The sequence below is a fragment of the Ascaphus truei genome, unplaced genomic scaffold (genome assembly GCF_040206685.1).
Source record: "Ascaphus truei isolate aAscTru1 unplaced genomic scaffold, aAscTru1.hap1 HAP1_SCAFFOLD_1864, whole genome shotgun sequence".
Classification (NCBI taxonomy): Eukaryota; Metazoa; Chordata; class Amphibia; order Anura; family Ascaphidae; genus Ascaphus; species Ascaphus truei.
In genome coordinates this window covers 36202-60720 of record NW_027454767.1, presented here as the reverse complement: position 1 = coordinate 60720, position 24519 = coordinate 36202, and the positions used below count along the sequence as shown (strand labels likewise).

The 24519-nt window shown below is 54.2% G+C and overlaps 1 protein-coding gene across 1 annotated transcript; it reads left to right on the top strand.

Annotated features, from left to right (window-relative positions):
• The first annotated feature begins 384 nt into the window (after positions 1–384).
• On the top strand, positions 385–23343 carry LOC142477014 (atrial natriuretic peptide receptor 1-like). The gene is given in 12 exon segments (XM_075582074.1): positions 385–483; positions 1546–1705; positions 5435–5479; positions 5482–5589; positions 12156–12324; positions 14222–14368; positions 17752–17875; positions 18679–18747; positions 19617–19791; positions 20195–20293; positions 22430–22521; positions 22660–23343. Coding segments are annotated over 12 exon segments (1350 nt in total). The 3' UTR covers positions 22723–23343.
• Positions 23344–24519: the final 1176 nt, after the last annotated feature.

Genomic DNA, 24519 nt, shown 5'->3' with positions numbered 1-24519 from the left:
AGGATATATCGGATATATGAGATATACAGGATATATGGTATATACAGGATATGCGGGATATATGGGATATACAGGATATACGGGATATACAGGATATATGGGATATACAGGATATATGGGATATACAGGATATGCGGGATATATGGCATATACAGGATATATGGGATATACGGGATATGCAGGATATATGGGATATACTGGATATATGGGATATACTGGATATATGGGATATACTGGATATATGGGATATATGGGATATACTGGATATATGGGATATAGGCTGCTTTGGGAGTTGGTAACAAGCTAAGGACAGGGGCCAGGGCTGAGTATTAAGCAGTTTTCAGAAAGTCATGGGGGGGGCATCTTTACCAGGGCCAGTGGAAAATGTTTGGTTGTTATTTCTCCGCACAGGACATTCTGGAGAACGAAAGCATCACCCTGGACTGGATGTTCCGATTCTCGCTGACAAATGACATTGTGAAGGTATACATCATACGTCACACGTTTTCTATCCACTAAACCTAAACATTGTCCTCTGACCAGGACTAGTCCCTGTCTCTCACCCCTTCTCCTCCTCTCTATCTCTCTCCTCCTCTCTATCCCTATCTCTCTCACCCTCTCCTTCTCTCAAGCTCTCCCTCTCTCACCCCTTCTCCTCCTCTCTCTATCCCTAGCTCTCTCATCCTCTCCCTCACCCTCTCCCTCTCTCACCCTATCTCTCTCATCTTTTCTCTCCCTCCCTCTTGCTCCCTGTCTCACCCCTCTCTCTTTACCTTTCTCCCTCAGTCACCCTCTCTCCCTGTCTCCCTCTATCACCCCTCTCTCTCACCCTTTCTGTCCCTGTCTCCCTCTCTCATCCCCCCTCTCTCTCTCTCTCTCTCTCTCTCTCTCTCTCTCTCTCTCTCTCTCTCTCTCTCTCTCTCTGTCTCTCTCCCTCTGTCACCCTATCTCTCCATCCCTCCTTCTTCCACTCTCCCTCTCTCTCTCAGCCCTCCCTCTCTCTCTCCCTATCTCCCTCTATCACCCCATGTCTCCTTCTCTCAACCCCTCTCTCTCTCTCTCTCTCTCTCACCCTTTCTCTCTCCCTGTCTCCCTCTCTCACCACCTCTCTCTCCACCCTTTTTCTCCATCTCTCTCTCTCTCTCTCCCTCTCTCACCCCCTCTCCCTCTCCCTCTCTCACCCCATCTCCCTCTCTCTCTCTCACCCCCTCTCTCTCGCTCTCTCTCTCTCTCACCCCCTCTCCCTCTCTTTCTCACCCCCTCTCCCTCTCTCTCTCACCCCCTCTCCCTCCCTCTCTCTCTCTCTCTCTCTCTCTCTCTCTCCTCTCTCTCTCTCTCCTCTCTCTCTCTCTCTCTCTCTCTCTCTCTCTCTCTCTCTCTCTCTCATCCCTCTCCCTCTCTCTCTCTCTCTCTCTCTCTCTCATCCCCTCTCCCTCTCTCTCTCTCACCCCCTTTCTCTCTCTCTCTCTCTCACCCCCTTTCTCTCTCTCTCACCCCCTTTCTCTCTCTCTCTCTCTCACCCCCTTTCTCTCTCCCTCTCTCCAGGGGATGCTCTTTCTGCATAACAGCGTCATCCTATCTCACGGAAACCTCAAGTCCTCTAACTGCGTGGTGGACGGTCGCTTCGTGCTGAAGATCACGGATTACGGACTTGCAAGTTTCCGCTGCGCTCTGGATTCGGAAGACACACACGCTTACTTTGCCAGTGAGACCCAGCTATTACCGAAGTGGGCACGTGTGTGCAGTGAGGATATGTGTGTGTGCAGTGAGGATATGTGTGTGTGCAGTGAGGATATGTGTGTGTGCAGTGAGGATATGTGTGTGTGCAGTGAGGATATGTGTGTGTGCAGTGAGGATATGTGTGTGTGCAGTGAGATGTCTGTGTGTGCAGTGAGGATGTCTGTGTGTGCAGTGAGAATGTCTGTGTGTGCAGTGAGGATGTCTGTGTGTGCAGTGAGGATGTCTGTGTGTGCAGTGAGGATGTCTGTGTGTGCAGTGAGGATGTCTGTGTGTGCAGTGAGGATGTCTGTGTGTGCAGTGAGGAGGTCTGTGTGTGCAGTGAGGAGGTCTGTGTGTGCAGTGAGGAGGTCTGTGTGTGCAGTGAGGAGGTCTGTGTGTGCAGTGAGGAGGTCTGTGTGTGCAGTGAGGAGGTCTGTGTGTGCAGTGAGGATGTCTGTGTGTGCAGTGAGGGTGCCTGTGTGTGCAGTGAGGGTGCCTGTGTGTGCAGTGAGGGTGCCTGTGTGTGCAGTGAGGGTGCCTGTGTGTGCAGTGAGGGTGCCTGTGTGTGCAGTGAGGATATGTGTGTGCAGTGAGGATGTCTGTGTGTGCAGTGAGGAGGTCTGTGTGTGTGTAGTGAGGAGGTCTGTGTGTGTAGTGAGGAGGTCTGTGTGTGCAGTGAGGATATGTGTGTGCAGTGAGGATATGTGTGTGCAGTGAGGTATGTGTGTGCAGTGAGGATATGTGTGTGCAGTGAGGATATGTGTGTGCAGTGAGGATATGTGTGTGCAGTGAGGATATGTGTGTACAGTGAGGATATGTGTGTGCAGTGAGGATATGTGTGTGCAGTGAGGATATGTGTGTGCAGTGAGGATATGTGTGTGCAGTGAGGATATGTGTGTGCAGTGAGGATATGTGTGTGCAGTGAGGATATGTGTGTGCAGTGAGGATATGTGTGTGCAGTGAGGATGTCTGCGTGTGCAGTGAGGATGTCTGCGTGTGCAGTGAGGGTGTCTGCGTGTGCAGTGAGGGTGCCTGCGTGTGCAGTGAGGGTGCCTGCGTGTGCAGTGAGGGTGCCTGCGTGTGCACTGAGGGTGTCTGCGTGTGCAGTGAGGGTGTCTGCGTGTGCAGTGAGGGTGCCAGCGTGTGCAGTGAGGGTGCCAGCGTGTGCAGTGAGGGTGTCTGCGTGTGCAGTGAGGATGTCTGCGTGTGCAGTGAGGGTGCCTGCGTGTGCAGTGAGGGTGCCTGCGTGTGCAGTGAGGGTGCCTGCGTGTGCAGTGAGGATATGTGTGTGCAGTGAGGATCTGTGTGTGCAGTGAGGATGTCTGTGTGTGCAGTGAGGAGGTCTGTGTGTGTAGTGAGGAGGTCTGTGTGTGCAGTGAGGAGGTCTGTGTGTGCAGTGAGGGTGCCTGTGTGTGCAGTGAGGGTGCCTGTGTGTGCAGTGAGGGTGCCTGTGTGTGCAGTGAGGGTGCCTGTGTGTGCAGTGAGGGTGCCTGTGTGTGCAGTGAGGGTGCCTGTGTGTGCAGTGAGGGTGCCTGTGTGTGCAGTGAGGGTGCCTGCGTGTGCAGTGAGGGTGCCTGCGTGTGCAGTGAGGGTGCCTGCGTGTGCAGTGAGGGTGCCTGCGTGTGCAGTGAGGGTGCCCTGCGTGTGCAGTGAGGATGTCAGTGAGGATGTCTGCGTGTGCAGTGAGGATGTCTGCGTGTGCAGTGAGGGTGCCTGCGTGTGCAGTGAGGATGTCTGCGTGTGCAGTGAGGGTGCCTGCGTGTGCAGTGAGGGATGTCAGTGAGGATGTCTGCGTGTGCAGTGAGGATGTCTGCGTGTGCAGTGAGGGTGTCTGCGTGGGCAGTGAGGGTGCCTGCGTGTGCAGTGAGGGTGCCTGCGTGTGCAGTGAGGGTGCCTGCGTGTGCAGTGAGGGTGCGCATGTGCAGTGAGGGTGCCTGCGTGTGCAGTGAGGGTGCCTGCGTGTGCAGTGAGGATGTCAGTGAGGATGTCTGCGTGTGCAGTGAGGATGTCTGCGTGTGCAGTGAGGGTGCCTGCGTGTGCAGTGAGGGTGCCTGCGTGTGCAGTGAGGATGTCTGCGTGTGCAGTGAGGGTGCCTGCGTGTGCAGTGAGGATGTCAGTGAGGATGTCTGCGTGTGCAGTGAGGATGTCTGCGTGTGCAGTGAGGGTGTCTGCGTGGGCAGTGAGGGTGCCTGCGTGTGCAGTGAGGGTGTCTGCGTGTGCAGTGAGGATGTCTGCGTGTGCAGTGAGGGTGCCTGCGTGTGCAGTGAGGGTGTCTGCGTGTGCAGTGAGGGTGCCTGCGTGTACAGTGAGGATGTCTGCGTGTGCAGTGAGGGTGCCTGCGTGTGCAGTGAGGGTGTCTGCGTGTGCAGTGAGGGTGCCTGCGTGTACAGTGAGGATGTCTGCGTGTGCAGTGAGGGTGCCTGCGTGTGCAGTGAGGATGTCTGCGTGTGCAGTGAGGGTGCCTGTGTGTGCAGTGAGGATATGTGTGTGCAGTGAGGATGTCTTTGTGTGTGTGCAGTGAGGATGTCTGTGTGTGCAGTGAGGAGGTCTGTGTGTGTAGTGAGGAGGTCTGTGTGTGCAGTGAGGAGGTCTGTGTGTGCAGTGAGGGTGCCTGTGTGTGCAGTGAGGGTGCCTGTGTGTGCAGTGAGGGTGCCTGTGTGTGCAGTGAGGGTGCCTGCGTGTGCAGTGAGGGTGCCTGCGTGGTGTGCAGTGAGGGTGCCTGCGTGTGCAGTGAGGGTGTCTGCGTGTGCAGTGAGGGTGTCTGCGTGTGCAGTGAGGGTGTCTGCGTGTGCAGTGAGGATGTCTGCGTGTGCAGTGAGGATGTCTGCGTGTGCAGTTGAGGGTGCCTGCGTGTGCAGTGAGGGTGCCTGCGTGTGCAGTGAGGGTGCCTGTGTGTGCAGTGAGGATATGTGTGTGCAGTGAGGATGTCTGTGTGTGCAGTGAGGGTGCCTGTGTGTGCAGTGAGGATATGTGTGTGCAGTGAGGATGTCTGTGTGTGCAGTGAGGGTGTCTGCGTGTGCAGTGAGGGTGCCTGTGTGTGCAGTGAGGGTACCTGTGTGTGCAGTGAGAATCTCCCTCTCTCACCCTGCCCTCTCTCACCCTGTCCTCTCTCTCTCCCTCTCTCACCCTGTCCTCTCTCCCTCTCTCATCCTGTCCATCTCTCTCTCTCTCTCCCCTGTCCTTCTCTCTCTCTCCCTCTCTCATCCTGTCCATCTCTCTCTCTCTCTCCCCTGTCCTTCTCTCTCTCTCCCTGTGTCATCCTGTCATCTCTCTCTCTCTCTCTCCCCTGTCCTTCTCTCTCTCTCCCTCTCTCCCCTGTCCATCTCTCTCTCCCTCTTTCACCCTGTCCTTCTTTCTCTCCCTTTTACCCTTCTCTTTCTTTCTCTCTCTCTCACCCTTTCATTCTCACTCCCTCTCTCACCCTCTTCCTCCCTCTCTCTCTCTTTCTCTCTCCGTCTCTCTCCCTCCCCCCCGTCTCTCTCTCCCTCTCTCACCCTGTCCCTCTCTCTCTCCCTCCCTCTCTACCCTGTCCTTCTCTCTCTAATTCTCTCACCCTCTCCTGCCCTCTCTCCCCATCACCTCCTCACAGAGCGCCCTGCCCTCTCACACATTACAGTCGCAGTGCAGCGGGGGGCTTTGCTGTTATTTGGCTCTGCATTGAGGTTCCTGCTCCCTGTTATCTCAGCAGTGGTCTCTCTTACCCTCTGTGCCTTAGAGAAGCTGTGGACAGCCCCCGAGCTGCTGAGAATGGTGATCCCTCCCCCCAGGGCACACAGACAGGGGATGTGTACAGCTTTGGGATTATCCTGCAGGAGATCGCACTGCGCAATGGGGTCTTCTACATAGACAGTGTGGATTACAGCCCCAAAGGTAAATAACATAGGGCTGTGACTATGGCTTTCATTGTCTGCCTCTCTCTCTCTCTGACTTTATCTCTGCCTCTCTCCCTCTCTCTGACTCTCTCCCTCTCTCTGATTCTCTCTCTCTCTCTCTCTGCCTCTCTCCCTCTCTCTGCCTCTCTCTCTCTCTGACTTTATCTCTGCCTCTCTCCCTCTCTCTGACTCTCTCCCTCTCTCTGATTCTCTCTCTCTCTCTCTCTGCCTCTCTCCCTCTCTCTGCCTCTCTCCCTCTCTCTGCCTCTCTCTCTCTCTGACTTTATCTCTGCCTCTCTCCCTCTCTCTGCCTCTCTCCCTCTCTCTGATTATTCTCTCTCTCTCTCTGCCTCTCTCTATCTCTCTTTCTCTCTCTCTCTGTCTAACTCTCTCTCTGACTTTCTCTCTGCCTCTCTTTCTGTCTCTCTTTCTGTCTCTATCCCTCTCGCTGACTCTCTCTCTCTCTCTATGCCTCTCTCTTTCTCTCTCTGTCTCTCTCTGTCTAACTCTCTCTCTCTCTCTGACTTTCTCTCTGTCTCTCTTAGTCTGCCTCTCTCTCTGTCTAACTCTCTCTGCCTCTCTCTCTGTCTCCCTCTCTCTCTCTCTCTCTCTCTGCCTCTCTCTCTGTCTCCCTCTGACTCTCTCTCTCTGACTCTCTCTCTCTCTGCCTCTCTCTGACTCTCTCCCTCTCTCTGACTCTCTCCCTCTCTCTGACTCTCTCTCTCTCTCTGCCTCTCTCTCTTTCTCTCTCTCTCTCTCTCTCTCTCTCTCTCTCTCTCTCTCTCTCTCTCTCTCTCTCTCTCTCTCTCTCTCTCTCTCTCTCTCTCTCTCTCTCTCTCTCTCACTTTCTCTCTGCATCTCTCTCCGTCTCCCTCTCTCTCTGACTCTCTCTCTCTCTGTCTCCCTCTCTCTCTCTCTCTGCCTCTCTCTCTGTCTCCCTCTGACTCTCTCTCTCTGACTCTCCCTCTGTCTCTGTCTCTCCCTCTGTCTCTGTCTCTCTCTCTCTCTCTCTCTCTCTCTCTCTCTCTCTCTCTCTCTCTCTCTCTCTCTCTCTCTCTCTCTCTCTCTCTCTCTCTCTCTTTCTCTCTCTCTGACTCTAAGGGGCCTATTCACTGAACTTCGATAAGTGACTTATAGCACTATAAATGCCCTGCTAGTGCGATATTGCCTGTGCAGCTATTCACAAAGCTCAGATAACAGGACAATATCGCACTAAAATGGCTTTTTATAGTACAATAACACTCTGGCCAAAACAAGCCGTGCGATAAGACAAAAAATGCCCCAAATCGCATTTTTTGTCAGAAACTGCTATTCACTAAACTCCGATATGCATATATAACTATAAAAACTCGCATCCTTTTCTCGCCAGCGAAAGGTATTGCAATATGCATAAAAGGAGTTTCTTTTAGTTTTACTGCATAGTCTTGATACAGGGGTCCCCACGGGGTCTCTGGGGGTCCCCACGGATCGGGTCACCGGGGGTCAACGGTATCAATCCTATGCAGTAAAAAAACACAATTACAGACAGTTTCATTACCTTAGTGGCTAACCTCTAAGGTAATGAAAGGGTTAAATAGCACTGCATACTTGTTGGTATAGGGGGGTGGGTGACGCTTGCATTTGCCCCAGGTTTGTATTTAGGCCTTGCGGAGGGTGGCGGTAGAAGTTAACCGGTAAGGTACTGCTCCTGCAAGGCCTAAACACCCACCCAGGGCAACTACCGCCTTCACCCACCCCATGTACTAAAAACACTAATAGCGCTTTTCCCCATTTAAAAAAAAAACATTACAGTGCAATACAAAGAAGTAAATACAACAAACCCCCCCCCCCTGCCGAACCCCAACACTTACAGGACATTAAGGGCACAATTCCTATTATCCAAATCTGGATAGTAGCGCATTTGACCATTAAAATAAAACTTTATCCAGCCGGCATAATGGTAATTAAAGTTGCACTTACCCCTGCCAGGATGAAGGCCACCCTCATCTTCCTCCCCATCCTCCTACTGCCCACTAACCCCTTAATCACCCTAGCGGTTAGTAATCGCCATAGTAATTAAGAGGTTAATCCCCCCTTCCCCGGCTACCTACCCAGGAGGCCTAACCACCCTCCCCGGCACAACTACCCCCACCCACCACCCCCGTTACCCATTGATTGTCACAGTGGTAAACAATGCCCCCAATATGGGCATGGATTGCCACACTGACAATGAATGGGCAAGCTAACAAAAAACAGCCACAAAATAAAACACATGACATTTAAATAAAACCAAGCATTTGACAGTAATCAAATTGATTGGCACAGTGGCACACCATACCCATCATATGAGCATGGTTTACCACTATGGCAGTGAATGGACAAGCTAAAAGAACACATAACAAAAAATACAATACATTACAATGAAATAAAAACAAACATTTGCCTAAAATGCATTTCTTGTCACTGTGTTTATCTATACCTAGAAAGGGGCGTAGATAAACACATTGGCAGTCAATGGGCATCCCAAAATAATACACAATGAAATAACATACCATCAATGTGTTTCTTACCTTTGATGTCTTCACCCCCGTCCTACGCGAGCACCATCTCTTCACCCTTGTACGCAATGCTCCTCAAACAGCTGATGCGAAGAAGTCCGTGATCATATGTTGATTGAAGAGACGTCTCCCTGTGAGTTCTTTCTTCTTTTTCTTCATTTGTTTCTTCTTTCTTTGTAATCCAATGGGGCAGATGTTGTCCCGTCATCTTCTTGGCATCAAATGAGACGAGACAGGCCTTATAATAAGGCCTGTGGTGTCAAATGGTACACCCCAATCCAATTGGCTGGTGTACCATGTGACAGGGTTCTTCTTTTTTTTAAGGATGTGAAGTCATCTTAAAGGGAGGGAAGCAAGCCAATCAGGAAGGATATGCTTCCTTCCCTTTAAGATGACGTCACCAGAAAAAACAATGGATGCCTTCACATGGTACTCCAACCCATCGGATTGGGAGATATACCATGTGAGGCATCACATGGTAAATCCGATTGGTTGGAGTACCATGTGACAGCTTCCATTTGTTTTTTAAAGGATGTGATGTCATCTTAAAGCAGGGGTGGGGAACGTCAGGCCCGAGGGCCGTATAAGGCCCTCGAATCATTTGGTCTGGCCCTGCTAAGGCAACTGCTATAACCGGAGTCGCGCTAATTGGAAAAAAAAATGGCCGCCGCGCGCCCGATCGGAAGGTGGTGTGAGGCGCCGTCAGCCCTACACGATCCCCAGCAGCCACCGTACTAGCCCCGCAGCAGTCCCCGCTGCCGTCCCCGTACTTCCCCCATGCTTCTCCAGCAGTTCCCCCCGCACTTACGCCAGCATCCGTTCTACACGATCCCCCCAGCAGCATCAGCAACTACCAGAGGTAGGGGGGGCGGGGTTCTGTGTGTACATGCCTGCTGTGTGCCTGCCTGTGTGCCTGCTGTGTGCCTGCCTGTGTGCCTGCTGTGTGCCTGCCTGTGTGCCTGCTGTGTGCCTGCCTGTCTGTGTCTGTATGGCCCGCGAACGATGTTATAAATATTCAAGTGGCCCTTGGCAGAAAAAAGGTTCCCCGCCCCTGTCTTAAAGGGAGGGACGTCACATCCTTTAAAAAAAATGGAAACTGTCACATGGTACTCCAACCAATCAGATTGGGGGTGTACCATGTGATGCCTCACATGGTATATCTCCCAATCCAATTGGTTGGAGTACCATGTGATGGCATCCATTTTTTTCTGGTGACTTCATCTTAAAGGGAGGGAAGCATATCCTTCCTGATTGGCTGGCTTCCCTTCCTTTTTGATGATGTCACATCCTTTAATGAAAAAATGGGCACAGTCATGTGGTAAACCAGCCAATCGGATTTGGGGGTGTACCATTTGACGCACAAATGTGACAACACAGGCCTTATAGAAGGCCTGTCCTGTCTCATTTGAAGCCAAGAGAGACGACGGGACAACATCCGCCCCATTGGATTACAAAGAAAGAAGAAAAGAATGAAGAAAGAAGAAAGAACTCACCAGAGAGACGTCTCTTCAATCAACATATGATCACGGACTTCTTCGCTTCGGCTGTTTCTCTATGCCCCTTTCTGGGTATAAATAAGCACAGTGAAAAGCAATGCATTTTTTCCAAATGCTTGTTTTTATTTAATTGTTATGTATTGTATTTTTGGTGCTTGTTTTTTTGTTTTTTTTAGCTTGCCTGTGGACTGCCATAGTGGCAAAACACTGTGCCAATCAATTGGCTTATTGGCATTTTTGTTTTTTGATTGAAATGTAATGTATTTTATTTGGTGCTTGCTTTTTTTTATATGTAGCTGTCCCATTCATTGCCATAGTGGCAAACCATGCCCATATTATGGGCATTGTTTTACCATTGTGCCAATCAATGGCTTTGTCAGATGCTTGGTTTTATTTAAATGTAATGTGTTTTATTTTGTGGCTGTTTTTTTTAGCTTGCCCATTCATTGTCAGTGCGACAATCCATGCCCATATTGGGCGCCGGGCCCCGCTCAAACCAAATGTATTCATCTTCCCACAATCCCATGAAAAGGTTGGCGTAGCTCTGCGCAGAGTAAACCGCACCCCATACTGGGTCCTGTATCTCGGGAAGCAGGGGGTCCCCAGACCTGAAATGAATGCGGTTCAGCACGGGAGACCCGCTGCTTCCACTCTGTTATTAAACTTAACATTAAAGCAGCTTCATTTCATTTCAGTGCGATAAGTCTTGGAAAAAAACAACAAAAACAAGTAGTACAATGTTGCATTTTTTTACCGAACGTTAAAAAAGTTGTGATTTTTCTTAGTGAATACCGTTTTTACACACATTTTTTGTAGTGCGGTAAGAACATGCAAAATCGCTCGGCAATGCACTGAACTTATCGAAGTTAAGTGAATAAACCCCTAAGTCTCTCTCTCTCTCTCTCTCTGACTCCAGTCTCTGCCTCTCTCTCTCTGTCTCTCTCTCTCACTCTCTGTCTCTCTCTCTCTCTGTCTCTCTCTCTGACTCTCTCACTCTCTCTCTCTCTCTCTAACTCCAGTCTCTGCCTCGCTCTCTCTCTCTTTCTCTTTGTTTCTGCCTCTCTCTCTGTCTCTCTCTTTCTGACTCCTGTCTCTGCCTCTCTCTCGCTCTCTCTCTGACTCTCTTTCTCCCTGCCTCTCTTTCTTAGTCTCCCGTCTCTTTCCCTCACTCTCTCGTCTTCTGTCTTTGTTGCTCTTCCACATTAATTCTCGCTCTCTGCCTCTCTTGGTTTCTGTCTCCCGTCCCCTCTCTGTCTCCCGTCTCTTCCTTTGTCTCCCACCTCTTCCTCTCCATTTGTCTCCCCTCTCTCTCTCCCGTCTCTTCCTCTCCCTTGGTCTCCCGTCTCTTGCTCTCCCTTGGTCTCCCGTCTCTTCCTCTCCCTTGGTCTCCCGTCTCTTCCTCTCCCTTGGTCTCCCGTCTCTTCCTCTCCCTTGGTCTCCCGTCTCTTCCTCTCCCTTGGTCTCCCGTCTCTTCCTCTCCCTTGGTCTCCCGTCTCTTCCTCTTCTTGGTCTCCTGTCTCTTCCTCTCCCTTGGTCTCCCTCTCTGTCTCCCATCTCTTTCTCTCCCTTGGTATTCCCTCTTTGTCTCCCGTCTCTTCTTTTCCTTTGTCTCCCCTCTCTGTCTCCCGTCTCTCCCTCTCCTTGGTCTAACCTCTCTGTCTCCCGTCTCTCACTTGGTCTCCCCTCTCTGTCTCCCGTCTCTCCCTCTCCCTTCGTCTCCCGTTTATTCCTCTTCCTTGCTCTCCTGTCTCTTCATCTCCCTTGGTTTCCTGTCTCTTCCTCTCTCTTCCTCTCTCCTCTCTGTCTCCCGTCTCTCCCTCTCCCTTCGTCTCCCATTTCTTCCTCTTCCTTGGTCTTCTCTCTCTGTCTCCTGTCTCTTCCTCTTCCTTGGTCTCCTGTCTCTTCCTCTCCCTTGGTCTCCCCTCTCTTTCTCTCCCTTGGTCTTCCCTCTCTGTCTCCCGTCTCTCACCTCCCTTCATCTCCCGTTTCTTCCTCTTCTTTGGTTTCCCGTCTCTTCCTCTCCCTTTGTCTTCTCTCTCTGTCTCCCATCTCTTCCTCTACCTTGGTCTCCCGTCTCTGACTCTCCCTTCATCTCCCGTTTCTTCCTCTTCTTTGGTTTCCCGTCTCTTCCTCTCCCTTTGTCTTCTCTCTCTGTCTCCCATCTCTTCCTCTACCTTGGTCTCCCCTCTCTGTCTCCCATCTCTCCCTTCGTCTCCCGTTTCTTCCTCTTCCTTGGTCTCATCTCTTCCTCTCCTTGGTCTCCTGTCTCTTTGTCTCCCTTGGTTTCCCATCTCTTCCTCTCCCCTGGTCTTCCCTCTCTGTCTCCTGTCTCTTCCTCTCCCTTGGTCTTCCCTCTCTTCCTCTCCCTTGGTCTTCCCTCTCTTCCTCTTCCTTGGTCTTCCTCTCTTCCTCTCCCTTGGTCTTCCCTCTCTGTCTCCCATCTCTTCCTCTCCCTTGGTCTCCCCTCTCCGTCTCCCTGTCCCTCGGTCTCCCATCTCTCTCCCTCATTCTCACGTCCCTTCCCTCTCCAGAGATCATCGAGCGAGTAAGGAGCCATGAGAAGCCGAGCTTCCGACCCTCCACCAACCAGTACTGTCACATTGAGGAGCTGGGGCTACTCATGCAGCGGTGCTGGGCGGAGGATCTGCTGGAGAGACCCGACTTCCACCAGATCAAAGGACTGCTACGCAAGTTCAACAGGTGAGGGGGAGGGAGAGAGCAAGGGGGGAGGGAGGAGGAGCAGGGGGTGAGGAGGGGGGGAAGCAAGGAGGAGGAGGGGGGGAAGCTAGGAGGAGGAGGGGGAGAGAGGAGGAGGAGGTGGGGGGAGAGAGGAGGAGGAGGAGGAGGGGGGAGAGGAGGAGGAGGAGGGGGGAGAGGAGGAGGAGGGGGGGGGAGAGAGGAGGAGGAGGTGGGGAAAGGAGGGAGGGGGGAGAATAGGAGGAGGGGGGAGAATAGGAGGAGGGGGTAGAGAGGAGGAGATGGGGTAGAGGAGGAGGGGGGGAGAGGAGGAGGCGGGGGTGGGGAAAGGAGCAAGGAGGGAGGGGGAGAATAGGAGGAGGGGGTTAGAGAGGAGGAGATGGGGTAGAGGAGGAGGGGGGGGAATAGGAGGAGGGGGTAGAGAGGAGGAGATGGGATAGAGGAGGAGGGGGGAGAAAAGAGGAGGGGGGATGGGGGAGAAAAGAGGAGGGGGGAGAGAGCAGGAGGAAAAGGGAGGGATACAGGAGGAGGGGAGGGAGGAAGAAGAGGGGGGAGGAGGAGGAGGAAGGGTGGGAGGAGAGTGGAGGCAGGGAGGAGAGCGGAGAGGGGATGAGGGGTGAGAGAGAGAGGGGGATGAGGGGAAGGAAGAGAGGATGGAAGGAGGGTGGAGGAAGGGGAAGGGGAAGGAGAGGAGGAGGTAGACAGGAATGGGGGAGAGTGGTGGAGAGAAAGAGGGACAGGGAGAGGGGGGTAGTTGCACCAGGTGGGGAAGGATTTTCAGGCATCTAATGTTACAGTATAGAGGTAAGCTCCATTTGCGATGGGGTCCTTCCTAGATCAGAGGGGCCGGCTCCCACCCTCACACACACAGACCCTCTCACCCTTGCACACGCAGGCCCCCCCACCCTTGCACACGCAGGGCCCACCACCCTTGCACACGCAGGCCCCCCCACCCTTGCACACGCAGGCCCCCCCACCCTCGCACACGCAGGCCCTCACATCCTAGCACACGCAGGCCCTCACACCCTCGCACACGCAGGCCCTCACACCCTCGCACACGCAGGCCCTCACACCCTCGCACACGCAGGCCCTCACACCCTCGCACACGCAGGCCCTCACACCCTCGCACACGCAGGCCCTCACACCCTCGCACACGCAGGCCCTCACACCCTCGCACACGCAGGCCCTCACACCCTCGCACACGCAGGCCCTCACACCCTCGCACACGCAGGCCCTCACACCCTCGCACACGCAGGCCCTCACACCCTCGCACACGCAGGCCCTCACACCCTCGCACACGCAGGCCCTCACACCCTCGCACACGCAGGCCCTTGCACACCCTCGCACACGCAGGCCCTCATACCCTTCCACACGCAGGCCCTCACACCCTCGCACACGCAGGCCCTCACACCCTCGCACACGCAGGCCCTCACACCCTCGCACACGCAGGCCCTCACACCCTCGCACACGCAGGCCCTCACACCCTCGCACACGCAGGCCCTCACATCCTAGCACACGCAGGCCCTCACATCCTAGCACACGCAGGCCCTCACACCCTCGCACACGCAGGCCCTCACACCCTCGCACACGCAGGCCCTCACACCCTCGCACACGCAGGCCCTCACACCCTCGCACACGCAGGCCCTCACACCCTCGCACACGCAGGCCCTCACACCCGTGCACACGCAGGCCCTCATACCCTTCCACACGCAGGCCCTCCCACACTCGCACACGCAGGCCCTCGCACACGCAGGCCCTCGCACACGCAGGCCCTCGCACACGCAGGCCCTCGCACACGCAGGCCCTCGCACACTTATGCCCTCGCATAAGCAGGCCCTCTCACCCTCGCACACGCAGGCCCTCGCACACGCAGGCCCTCACACAGTCTCCTTTCCCCCAGGGAGAGCAGCTCAAACATCCTGGACAACCTGCTGTCTCGTATGGAGCAATATGCCAATAACCTGGAGGAGCTGGTGGAGGATCGGACTCAGGCTTATCTGGAGGAGAAACGCAAGGCCGAGGCTCTGCTATACCAGATCCTGCCCCAGTGAGTGACACTACTACACCGCCGCGCTGTGTGACACTACTACACCGCCGCTCTGTGTGACACTACTACACCGCCGCCTGTGTGACACTACTACACCGCCGCTCTGTGTGACACTACTACATTGCCGCGCTGTGTGACACTACTACACCGCCGCTCTGTGTGACACTACTACACCGCCGCTCTGTGTGACACTACTACACCGCCGCTCTGTGTGACACTACTACACCGCCGCTCTGTGTGACACTACTACACCGCCGCTCTGTGTGACACTACTACACCGCCGCTCTGTGTGACACTACTACATTGCCGCGCTGTGTGACACTACTACACCGCCGCTCTGTGTGACACTACTACACCGCCGCTCTGTGTGACACTACTACACCGCCGCGCTGTGTGACACTACTACACCGCCGCTCTGTGTGACACTACTACACCGCCGCTCTGTGTGACACTACTACACCGCCGCGCTGTGTGACACTACTACACCGCCGCTCTGTGTGACACTACTACACCGCCGCTCTGTGTGACACTACTACACCGCCGCGCTGTGTGACACTACTACACCGCCGCTCTGTGTGACACTACTACACCGCCGCTCTGTGTGACACTACTACACCGCCGCGCTGTGTGACACTACTACACCGCCGCTCTGTGTGACACTACTACACCGCCGCGCTGTGTGACACTACTACACCGCCGCTCTGTGTGACACTACTACACCGCCGCTCTGTGTGACACTACTACACCGCCGCGCTGTGTGATACTACTACACCGCCGCTCTGTGTGACACTACTACACCGCCGCGCTGTGTGACACTACTACACCGCCGCGCTGTGTGATACTACTACACCGCCGCTCTGTGTGACACTACTACACCGCCGCGCTGTGTGACACTACTACACCGCCGCTCTATGTGACACTACTACACCGCCGCTCTGTGTGACACTACTACACCGCCACGCTGTGTGACACTACTACACCGCCGCGCTGTGTGACACTACTACACCGCCGCTCTGTGTGACACTACTACACCGCCGCTCTGTGTGACACTACTACACCGCCGCTCTGTGTGACACTACTACACCGCCGCTCTGTGTGACACTACTACACCGCCCGCGCTGTGTGACACTACTACACCGCCGCTCTGTGTGACACTACTACACCGCCGCTCTGTGTGACACTACTACACCGCCGCGCTGTGTGACACTACTACACCGCCGCTCTGTGTGACACTACTACACCGCCGCTCTGTGTGACACTACTACACCGCTGCTCTGTGTGACACTACTACACCGCCGCTCTGTGTGACACTACTACACCGCCGCTCTGTGTGACACTACTACACCGCCGCGCTGTGTGACACTACTACACCGCCGCGCTGTGTGACACTACTACACCGCCGCTCTGTGTGACACTACTACACCGCTGCTCTGTGTGACACTACTACACCGCTGCTCTGTGTGACACTACTACACCGCCGCTCTGTGTGACACTACTACACCGCTGCTCTGTGTGACACTACTACACCGCCGCTCTGTGTAACACTACTACACCGCCGCTCTGTGTGACACTACTACACCGCTGCTCTGTGTGACACTACTACACCGCCGCTCTGTGTAACACTACTACACCGCCGCTCTGTGTGACACTATATCCCTGCGCTGTGTGACACTACTACATCCCCGTGCTGTGTGACACTACATCCCTGCGCTGTGTGACACTACTACATCCCTCTTTCTGTACCCCCCTCATTCTCTGTACCCCCTCACCCTCTGTACCCCCTCACTCTCTGTATCCCCTCACTCTCTGTACCCCCCCCTCACTCTCTGTACCCCCCTCACTCTCTGTACCCCCTCACTCTCTGTACCCCCCTCACTCTCTGTACCCCCCCTCACTCTCTGTACCCCCCTCACTCTCTGTACCCCCCTCACTCTCTTTACCCCCCTACTCTCTGTACCCCCCTCACTCTCTGTACCCCCCTCGCTCTCTGTACCCGCCTCGCTCTCTGTACCCCCCTCGCTCTCTGTACCCCCCTCGCTCTCTGTACCCCCCCTCGCTCTCTGTACCCCCCCTCGCTCTCTGTACCCCCCTCGCTCTCTGTACCCCCCTCACTCTCTGTACCCCCTCACCCTCTGTACCCCCCTCACCCTCTGTACCCCCTCACTCTCTGTACCCCCCTCACTCTCTGTACCCCCCTCACTCTCTGTACCCCCCCTCGCTCTCTTTACCCCCCCCTCGCTCTCTTTACCCCCCTCACTCTCTGTACCCCCTCACTCTCTGTACCCCCCTCACTCTCTGTACCCCCCCTCACCCTCTGTACCCCCTCACTCTCTGTACCCCCTCACTCTCTGTACCCCCTCACTCTCTGTACCCCCCTCACTCTCTGTACCCCCCTCACTCTCTGTACCCCCCTCACTCTCTGTACCCCCCTCACTCTCTGTACCCCCCCCCACTCTCTGTACCCCCCTCACTGTCTGTACCCCCCTCACTGTCTGTACCCCCCTCACTCTCTGTACCCCCTCACTCTCTGTACCCCCTCACTCTCTGTACCTCCTCACTCTCTGTACCCCCTCACTCTCTGTACCCCCTCACTCTCTGTACCCCCTCACTCTCTGTACCCCCTCACTCTCTGTACCCCGTCACTCTCTGTACCCCGTCACTCTCTGTACCCCGTCACTCTCTGTACCCCTCACTCTCTGTACCCCCTCACTCTCTTTACCCCCTCACTCTCTTTACCCCCCTCACTCTCTGTACCCCCTCACTCTCTGTACCCCCTCACTCTCTGTACCCCCTCACTCTCTGTACCCCCTCACTCTCTGTACCCCCTCACTCTCTGTACCCCCCTCACTCTCTGTACCCCCCTCACTCTCTGTACCCCCTCACTCTCTGTACCCCCTCACTCTCTGTACCCCCTCACTCTCTGTACCCCCCTCACACTCTGTACCCCCTCACTCTCTGTACCCCCTCACTCTCTGTACCCCCTCACTCTCTGTACCCCCCTCACTCTCTGTACCCCCCTCACTCTCTGTACCCCCTCACCCTCTGTACCCCCCTCACTCTCTGTACCCCCTCACTCTCTGTACCCCCCTCACTCTCTGTACCCCCCTCACTCTCTGTACTCCCCTCACTCTCTGTACCCTCCCTCACTCTCTGTACCCCCCTCACTCTCTGTACTCCCCTCACTCTCTGTACCCCCTCACTCTCTGTACCCCCCTCACTCTCTGTACCCCCCTCACTCTCTGTACCCCCCTCACTCTCTGTACCCCCTCACTCTCTGTACACCCCCTCACTCTCTGTACCCCCCTCACTCTCTGTACCCCCTCACTCTGTACACCCCCTCACTCTCTGTACCCCCCCTCATTCTTTGTACCCCCCTCCCCCAGCTCAGTTGCTGAGCAGCTGAAGAGAGGGGAGACCGTGCAGGCCGAGGCCTTTGACAGCGTCACCATTTACTTCAGTGACATAGTGGGGTTCACAGCGCTATCCGCAGAGAGCACCCCAATGCAGGTACCTCCGCCCCCTGATCCAGCCCTAATATCAACCCTAACACCCCCTATACTGAGCCTACCCTCGCCCTACCCCCCCTATACTGAGCCTACCCTCACCCTAACACCCCCTACACTGAGCCCACCCAGTCTCCCCTCGTCCTAAGACTCCCCTATACCCAGCATAGCCTCACCCTAACACCCCCTACACCCAGCCTCCCCCTGCCCTACCCTCACACTCCCCTCGCCCTAAGACTCCCCTACATCCAGCATACCCTCACCCTAACACCCCCTACACCCAGCCTCCCCTCGCCCTAACGCTCCCCCTATACCCAGCCTCCCCCACACTCCCCTCGCCCTAACGCTCCCCCTACACCCAGCGTACCCTCTCCCTACCGTCACCCTCCCCCCACCCTACCCTCACCATAACACTCCCCCTATACCCAGCCTCCCCTCACCCTACCCCCACCCTACCCTCACACTTCCCTCACCCTAAGCCTACCCTACACCCAGCCTACCCTCGCCCTACCCTCACCCTAACACTCCCCCTATACTCAGCCTCCCCTCGCCCTAAGACTCCCTTACACCCAGCCTACCCCTTACCGGCCCAACTGTCCTGTCTGGACGCCTTCTCCATCCTTGGTGGGTTTGTCCCACCTCTCACTCCCCGCTCTCTGGACCCCCTCCCTTCCCCCTGGTTTGTCCCACCTCGTACTCCCTGCTCTGGACCCCCCCCCCCTGGTTTGTCCCACCTCTCACTCTCGGACCCCCCTAACTCCCCTGGCTCTATGAGCTCCCTCCCATATGAACCTTCCTGTGTTGCAGGTGGTCACCTTGTTGAATGATTTATACACCTGCTTCGATGCCATCATAGACAACTTTGACGTGTACAAAGTGGGTATTCTCATGCACCTTAACATGCCCTGTGCCCCCATTACCTGCGCCCCATTACCTGCGCCCCCATTACCTGCGCCCCCATTACCTGCGCCCCCATTACCTGCGCCCCCATTACCTGCGCCCCCATTACCTGCGCCCCCATTTCCTGTGCCCCCATTACCTGCACCCCCATTACCTGCACATAGACTGTACACAAAGGAAATATACATATCTGTTTACCTCTCATTCACTGTCTCTCTCTGTCACTCACTCTCTCTGTCTCACTCACTTTTTCTCTGTCACTCACTCTCTCTCTGTCACTCTCTCTCACACTTGCTCCATTGCTGTCACTCTTTCTTTTGCTTTTTCTTACGCTCTCACTCCATCTTTCGTTTGCCCTCTCCCTCTGTAACTCTGTATTTCCACTCCCCCTCCTCCCTCTTACCTCCCATCCTTTCTTTCACCTCTCTCTCTCCATCCTCTTTCTCTCCCCTTGCCCCTCTTTCTCTTTCTTCCCCCTCTCACTTTCACTCTTTTCCCCTTTCCCTCCCTCCCTCCCTCCCTCTCTATCACCTCTCCCTCCCTCCCTCCCTCCCTCTCTATCATCTCTCCCTCCATCCCTCCCTCTTTATGACCTCTCCCATCTCCCTTTATTTCTCCTCCCCACTCCCCTTCTACCACCCCTCTCTCTCTATCCCCCCTCTCACCCCACCCCCTCCTCTTCTCCCCCCCTCTTCACCTTCCTCCTCTCTCCCCCCCATCTCCTCTCCCCCCTCCCCCTCTCTCCCCCCTTTCCCCCCTCTCTATTCCCGCCCCTCCCCTCCCCCTCTCTATTCCCGCCCCTCCCCCTCTCTATTCCCGCCCCTCCCTCTCCTCCCACCCCTCAGGTGGAGACGATAGGTGATGCTTACATGGTGGTCTCCGGACTGCCGGTGCGGAATGGGAAGCTTCACGCTCGAGAGATCGCTCACATGTCGCTCGCTCTCCTCGACGCCGTCAAAACGTTCAAAATTCGGCACCGGCCCAACCAGCAGCTCTGCCTCCGGATCGGGATTCACAGCGGTGAGAGTGGGGGCAGGGGGGATGTGTGCACATCGGGGGGGGAGAGTGGGGGTGCACATCGGGGGCAGGGATGGTGCGTGCACATCGGGGGGGCAGGGATGGTGCGTGCACATCGGGGGCAGGGATGGACACAGCATGGTCATTTTCCTTAAATAGCGCTGGCAGTGTCTGCTGTGCATAAAACTCCCTGCCCCAAAGAGCTTACAGTCTGATTCTAGTGTCTGGGGCACAGAGGAGACCTGGGGCTTGGGTTCACCCACTTCAAAGGCAGCGTCCCTCCTTCAACCGGTGTCCCACAGCTCCCTGTAGGGTAGGTGCATGTACAGAGTACTGGAGAGAGGTGTACCCCTCCTCTCTCCCTCGTGAACCCCTTTCCATCCGTGTCACTCTGTCCTCTCCCCAGGCCCGGTGTGTGCCGGCGTGGTGGGTCTGAAGATGCCACGGTATTGTCTGTTTGGGGACACGGTGAACACGGCGTCACGGATGGAGTCTAATGGAGAAGGTGAGAGGCACCTGGCCCCGATGGCATACATCCAGGAGTTCTCAAGGAGTTAAGCTCAGCAATAGCCAAAACATTACATTTAATATTCAAGGACTCCATTTCCACAGGCTCAGTACCACAAGATTGGCGTAAAGCAGATATGGTTCCTATATTTTAAAAGGAAGCTAGATCACAACCGGGGAATTACAGACTTGTAAGCCTGACATAAATAGTGTGGAAGCTACTTGAAGGTTTCGTATGGAATAAAATTCAGGAATACCTGGATAACATTATTAGTAATAGTCAGCCTGAAAATATGATGGATAGGTCGTGCAAAAACTGACCTTATTTGTTTCTCTGAGGAGGTAAGTAGGAATTAAGACCAGGGTAATGCAGTTGATGTGGTCCACTTAGATTTTGCAAAGGCTTTTGATACGGTTTCACACAAGAGGTTGGTGTACAAAATAAAGCAAATTGGACGCCGTAAAAATATTTGCACTTGGACTGAAAACTGGTTAAAGTACAGACAACAGAGGGTTGTCATAAATGGAACTTTTTCAGGCTGGGCTAAGGTCGTGAGTGGAGTACCTCAGGGATCGGTACTGGGACCCCTGCTTTTTAACTTGTTTATTAATGACCTTGAGGTTGGGATCGAGAGCAAAGTCTCCATCTTTGCTGATGATACTAAATTGTGTAAGGTAGTGGAATCAGAGCAGGATGTAATTTCTCTTCAGAAGGACTTGGAGAGACTGGAAACGGGGGCAGGTAAATGGCAGATGAGATTTAATACAGATAAATATAAGGTTATGCATTTTGGAAACAAGAATAAACAGGAGACTTACATATTAAATGGGGATACATTGGGGGAATCCTTGATGGAGAAGGATTTAGGAGTGCTTGTAGACAGCAGCCTTAGCAATAGTGCCCAATGTCAGGCTGTAGCTGCAAAGGCAAACAAGATCTTATCTTGCAATAAACGGGCAATGGATAGAAGGATAGTAAACATAATTATCCCCTCTATAACGCATTAGTAAGACCACACCTTGAATATGGAGTACAATTTTGGGCACTACTCCATGGAAAAGACATTATGGAACTAGAGAGAGTGCAGAGAAGAGCCACCAAATTAATAAAGGGGATAGACAATCTAATTTATGAGGAGAGGCTAGCTAAATTAGATTTATTTACATTAGAAAAGAGGCGTCTAAGAGGGGATATGATAACTATATACAAATATATTCGGGGACAATACAGGGAGCTTTCAAAAGAACTGTTCATCCCACGGGCAGTACAAAGGACTCGGGGGCCATCCTTTTAGGTTGGAGGAAAGGAAATTTCACCAGCAACAAAGGAAAGGGTTCTTTACAGTAAGGGCAGTTAAAATGTGGGATTCATTACCCATGGAGACTGTGATGGCAGATACAATAAGTTTGTTCAATAAACAGGTTGGACATATTTTTAGATAGGAAAGGTATACAGGGATATACCAAATAAATATACATGGAAAGGATGCTGATCCAGGGATTATTTAATCTTAATTCTTGGAGTCAGGAAGGAATTTATTTTCCCCTTATGAGATATCATTGGATGATATGACACTGGGGTTTTTTGTTTGCCTTCCTCTGGATCAATAAGTAAGTATAGATATAGGATAAAGTATCTGTTGTGTAAATTTAGCATAGGTTGAACTTGATGGACGTACGTCTTTTTTCAACCTCATCTGTTATGTAACTATATAACTATGAGAGAGGTCAGTTCCCATGTGGTGTGCAGTCCTAGAGGTGTTACACTGTATATCTGTGTCTGTCCCATGTGGTGTGCAGTCCTAGAGGTGTTACACTGTATATCTGTGTCTGTCCCATGTGGTGTGCAGTCCTAGAGGTGTTACACTGTATATCTGTGTCTGTCCCATGTGGTGTGCAGTCCTAGAGGTGTTACACTGTATATCTGTGTCTGTCCCATGTGGTGTGCAGTCCTAGAGGTGTTACGCTGTATATCTGTGTCTGTCCCATGTGGTGTGCAGTCCTAGAGGTGTTACACTGTATATCTGTGTCTGTCCCATGTGGTGTGCAGTCCTAGAGGTGCCGTGTTATGACTCTGTTTCCTGCAGTCCCAGCGGTACCAGTCTTGTTATATACGTGGCTTGGTGTATTTTAGCATTAAAGATCCACGTGTCCCCGGCCACGCACGGTGTCCTAGAGGAGTTCAGCTGCTTTGAGTTGGAGCTACGAGGAGACATGGAGATGAAGGTAACACGCGTGTGTCATGACAGGGGTTCATGCCTCGGACCCCGGGGGGAGGGACTGGATTCTGGCTCTGCCACCTGCGCTGTGACCTCGTGTGACCTTTATCCCCTCCCCCCTCACGCTATCTTCTCCCCCCCCCAGGGCAAAGGGAAGATGAGGACTTACTGGCTCCTGGGTGAGAGGAGCAGCAGCACCCATGGGTGACAGTGCCAGGATGCTCCGGCGAGTCACTGCTATGGGGATGGGTGACTGTGACGGAGGCTGATTTAGGGACCCCCTGTCCCCTCTCAATGGCTTTATTGGGGATGAGGAGCGGCCCCCACTCAATGCACAATGGCAGGGCTCGGTACCCCCATACGGAGTGACCCAGGACAGGGGGCAGTGCAGTGACCATGCACCCCACATGGTGGCACAAGCCAAGGAGTAGCGCCACAGAGACTGACACGACCTGCAGCGCGTTGCTTCATTCTCCTGCTACAAAGACCAGCGGAGTATCCCTGAATAACCAGTGCCTGCTATGGACAACTGCAGAGCATCGCTCGCTTAACCCTCTCCGTGCCGGGCATGATCAGGATACCCAAACATCGTTGAACTGTGACCCCGTGTGCAGCCTGACACGTGGTGGGGAGCGTCGGGTATTAGAAGGGTTTGTGCAGCCCTCTCCCTGACCGCTCCGTGTGAAGTCCAGCGCGGAGCTGCAGCCTGGAATTCTCTGCGGAGCGTGGCCCAGAGAGGCATACCTGTGTATAGTGGCATACCTGTGTATAGTACCATTCCAGAAATGTGAAACACCCTTATTTTACTGTCATAAAGATTTCTACATTCTCTGAGACTCCTGACTCTCCAGGGGGGAGGCGTGTTACATGCGTTACATGTGTGACACTGTTACATGTGCAGAAGCTGTGTTGCACTCACACATTGTACCCACATGCCTGACACAGATAAACACACTCACACTGCCACACATACAGCTCTGCGTACGGGGGCAAGCTTACATTACATGCACAGGTACACGCTTGCAAACATAACTTCACATCCAGACACACGTACACCCAGGCACACACGCACACACACCTCTCCCAGCTGTATGTCATGTGTCTCTCCGCCTCTAGCGCTGTTCCTCATTATCACGGAGCTGTTTGGGTGATTAAGTGAACAGGAGGCCGGAGAAATTGGACAATTTGTTCTGAAACATGTTTTTTTGTAGCGGAAATAAGAGCTTTTGGAAGCAAGAGCCGAGACACGCACAGCAGCACCTCCTCTCTCACATCCCCCCTGCCCTCCTCTCTCACCTTCCCCCTGCCCTCCTCTCTCACATCACCCCTGTCCTTCTCTCTCACATCACCCCTGTCCTTCTCTCTCACATCCCCACCTGCCCTCCTCTCTCACATCCCCACCTGCCCTCCTCTCTCACATCCCCACCTGCCCTCCTCTCTCACATCCCCCCTTCCCTCCTCTCTCACATCCCCCCCTGCCCTCCTCTCTCACATCCCCCCCTGCCCTCCTCTCTCACATCCCCACCTGCCCTCCTCTCTCACACCCCCCTGTCCTCTCTCACATCCCCCCTGCCCTCCTCTCTCACACCCCCCCTGCCCTCCTCTCTCACATCCCCCCTGCCCTCCTCTCTCACATCCCCCCTGCCCTCCTCTCACATCCTCCCTGCCATCCTCTCTCACATCCCCCCTGCCCTCCTCTCTCACATCCCCCCTGCCCTCCTCTCTCACATCCCCCTTGCCCTCCTCTCTCACATCCCCCCTGCCCTCCTCTCTCACATCCCCCCCCTGCCCTCCTCTCACATCCCCCCAAACCTCCTCTCTCACATCCCCCTGCCCTCTCTCACATCACCCCTGTCCTCTCTCACATCCCCCCTGCCCTCCTCTCACATCCCCCCTGCCCTCCTCTCTCACATCCCCCCTGCCCTCCTCTCTCATCCCCCCTGCCCTCCTCTCTCATCCCCCCTGCCCTCCTCTCTCACATCCCCCCTGCCCTCCTCTCTCACAT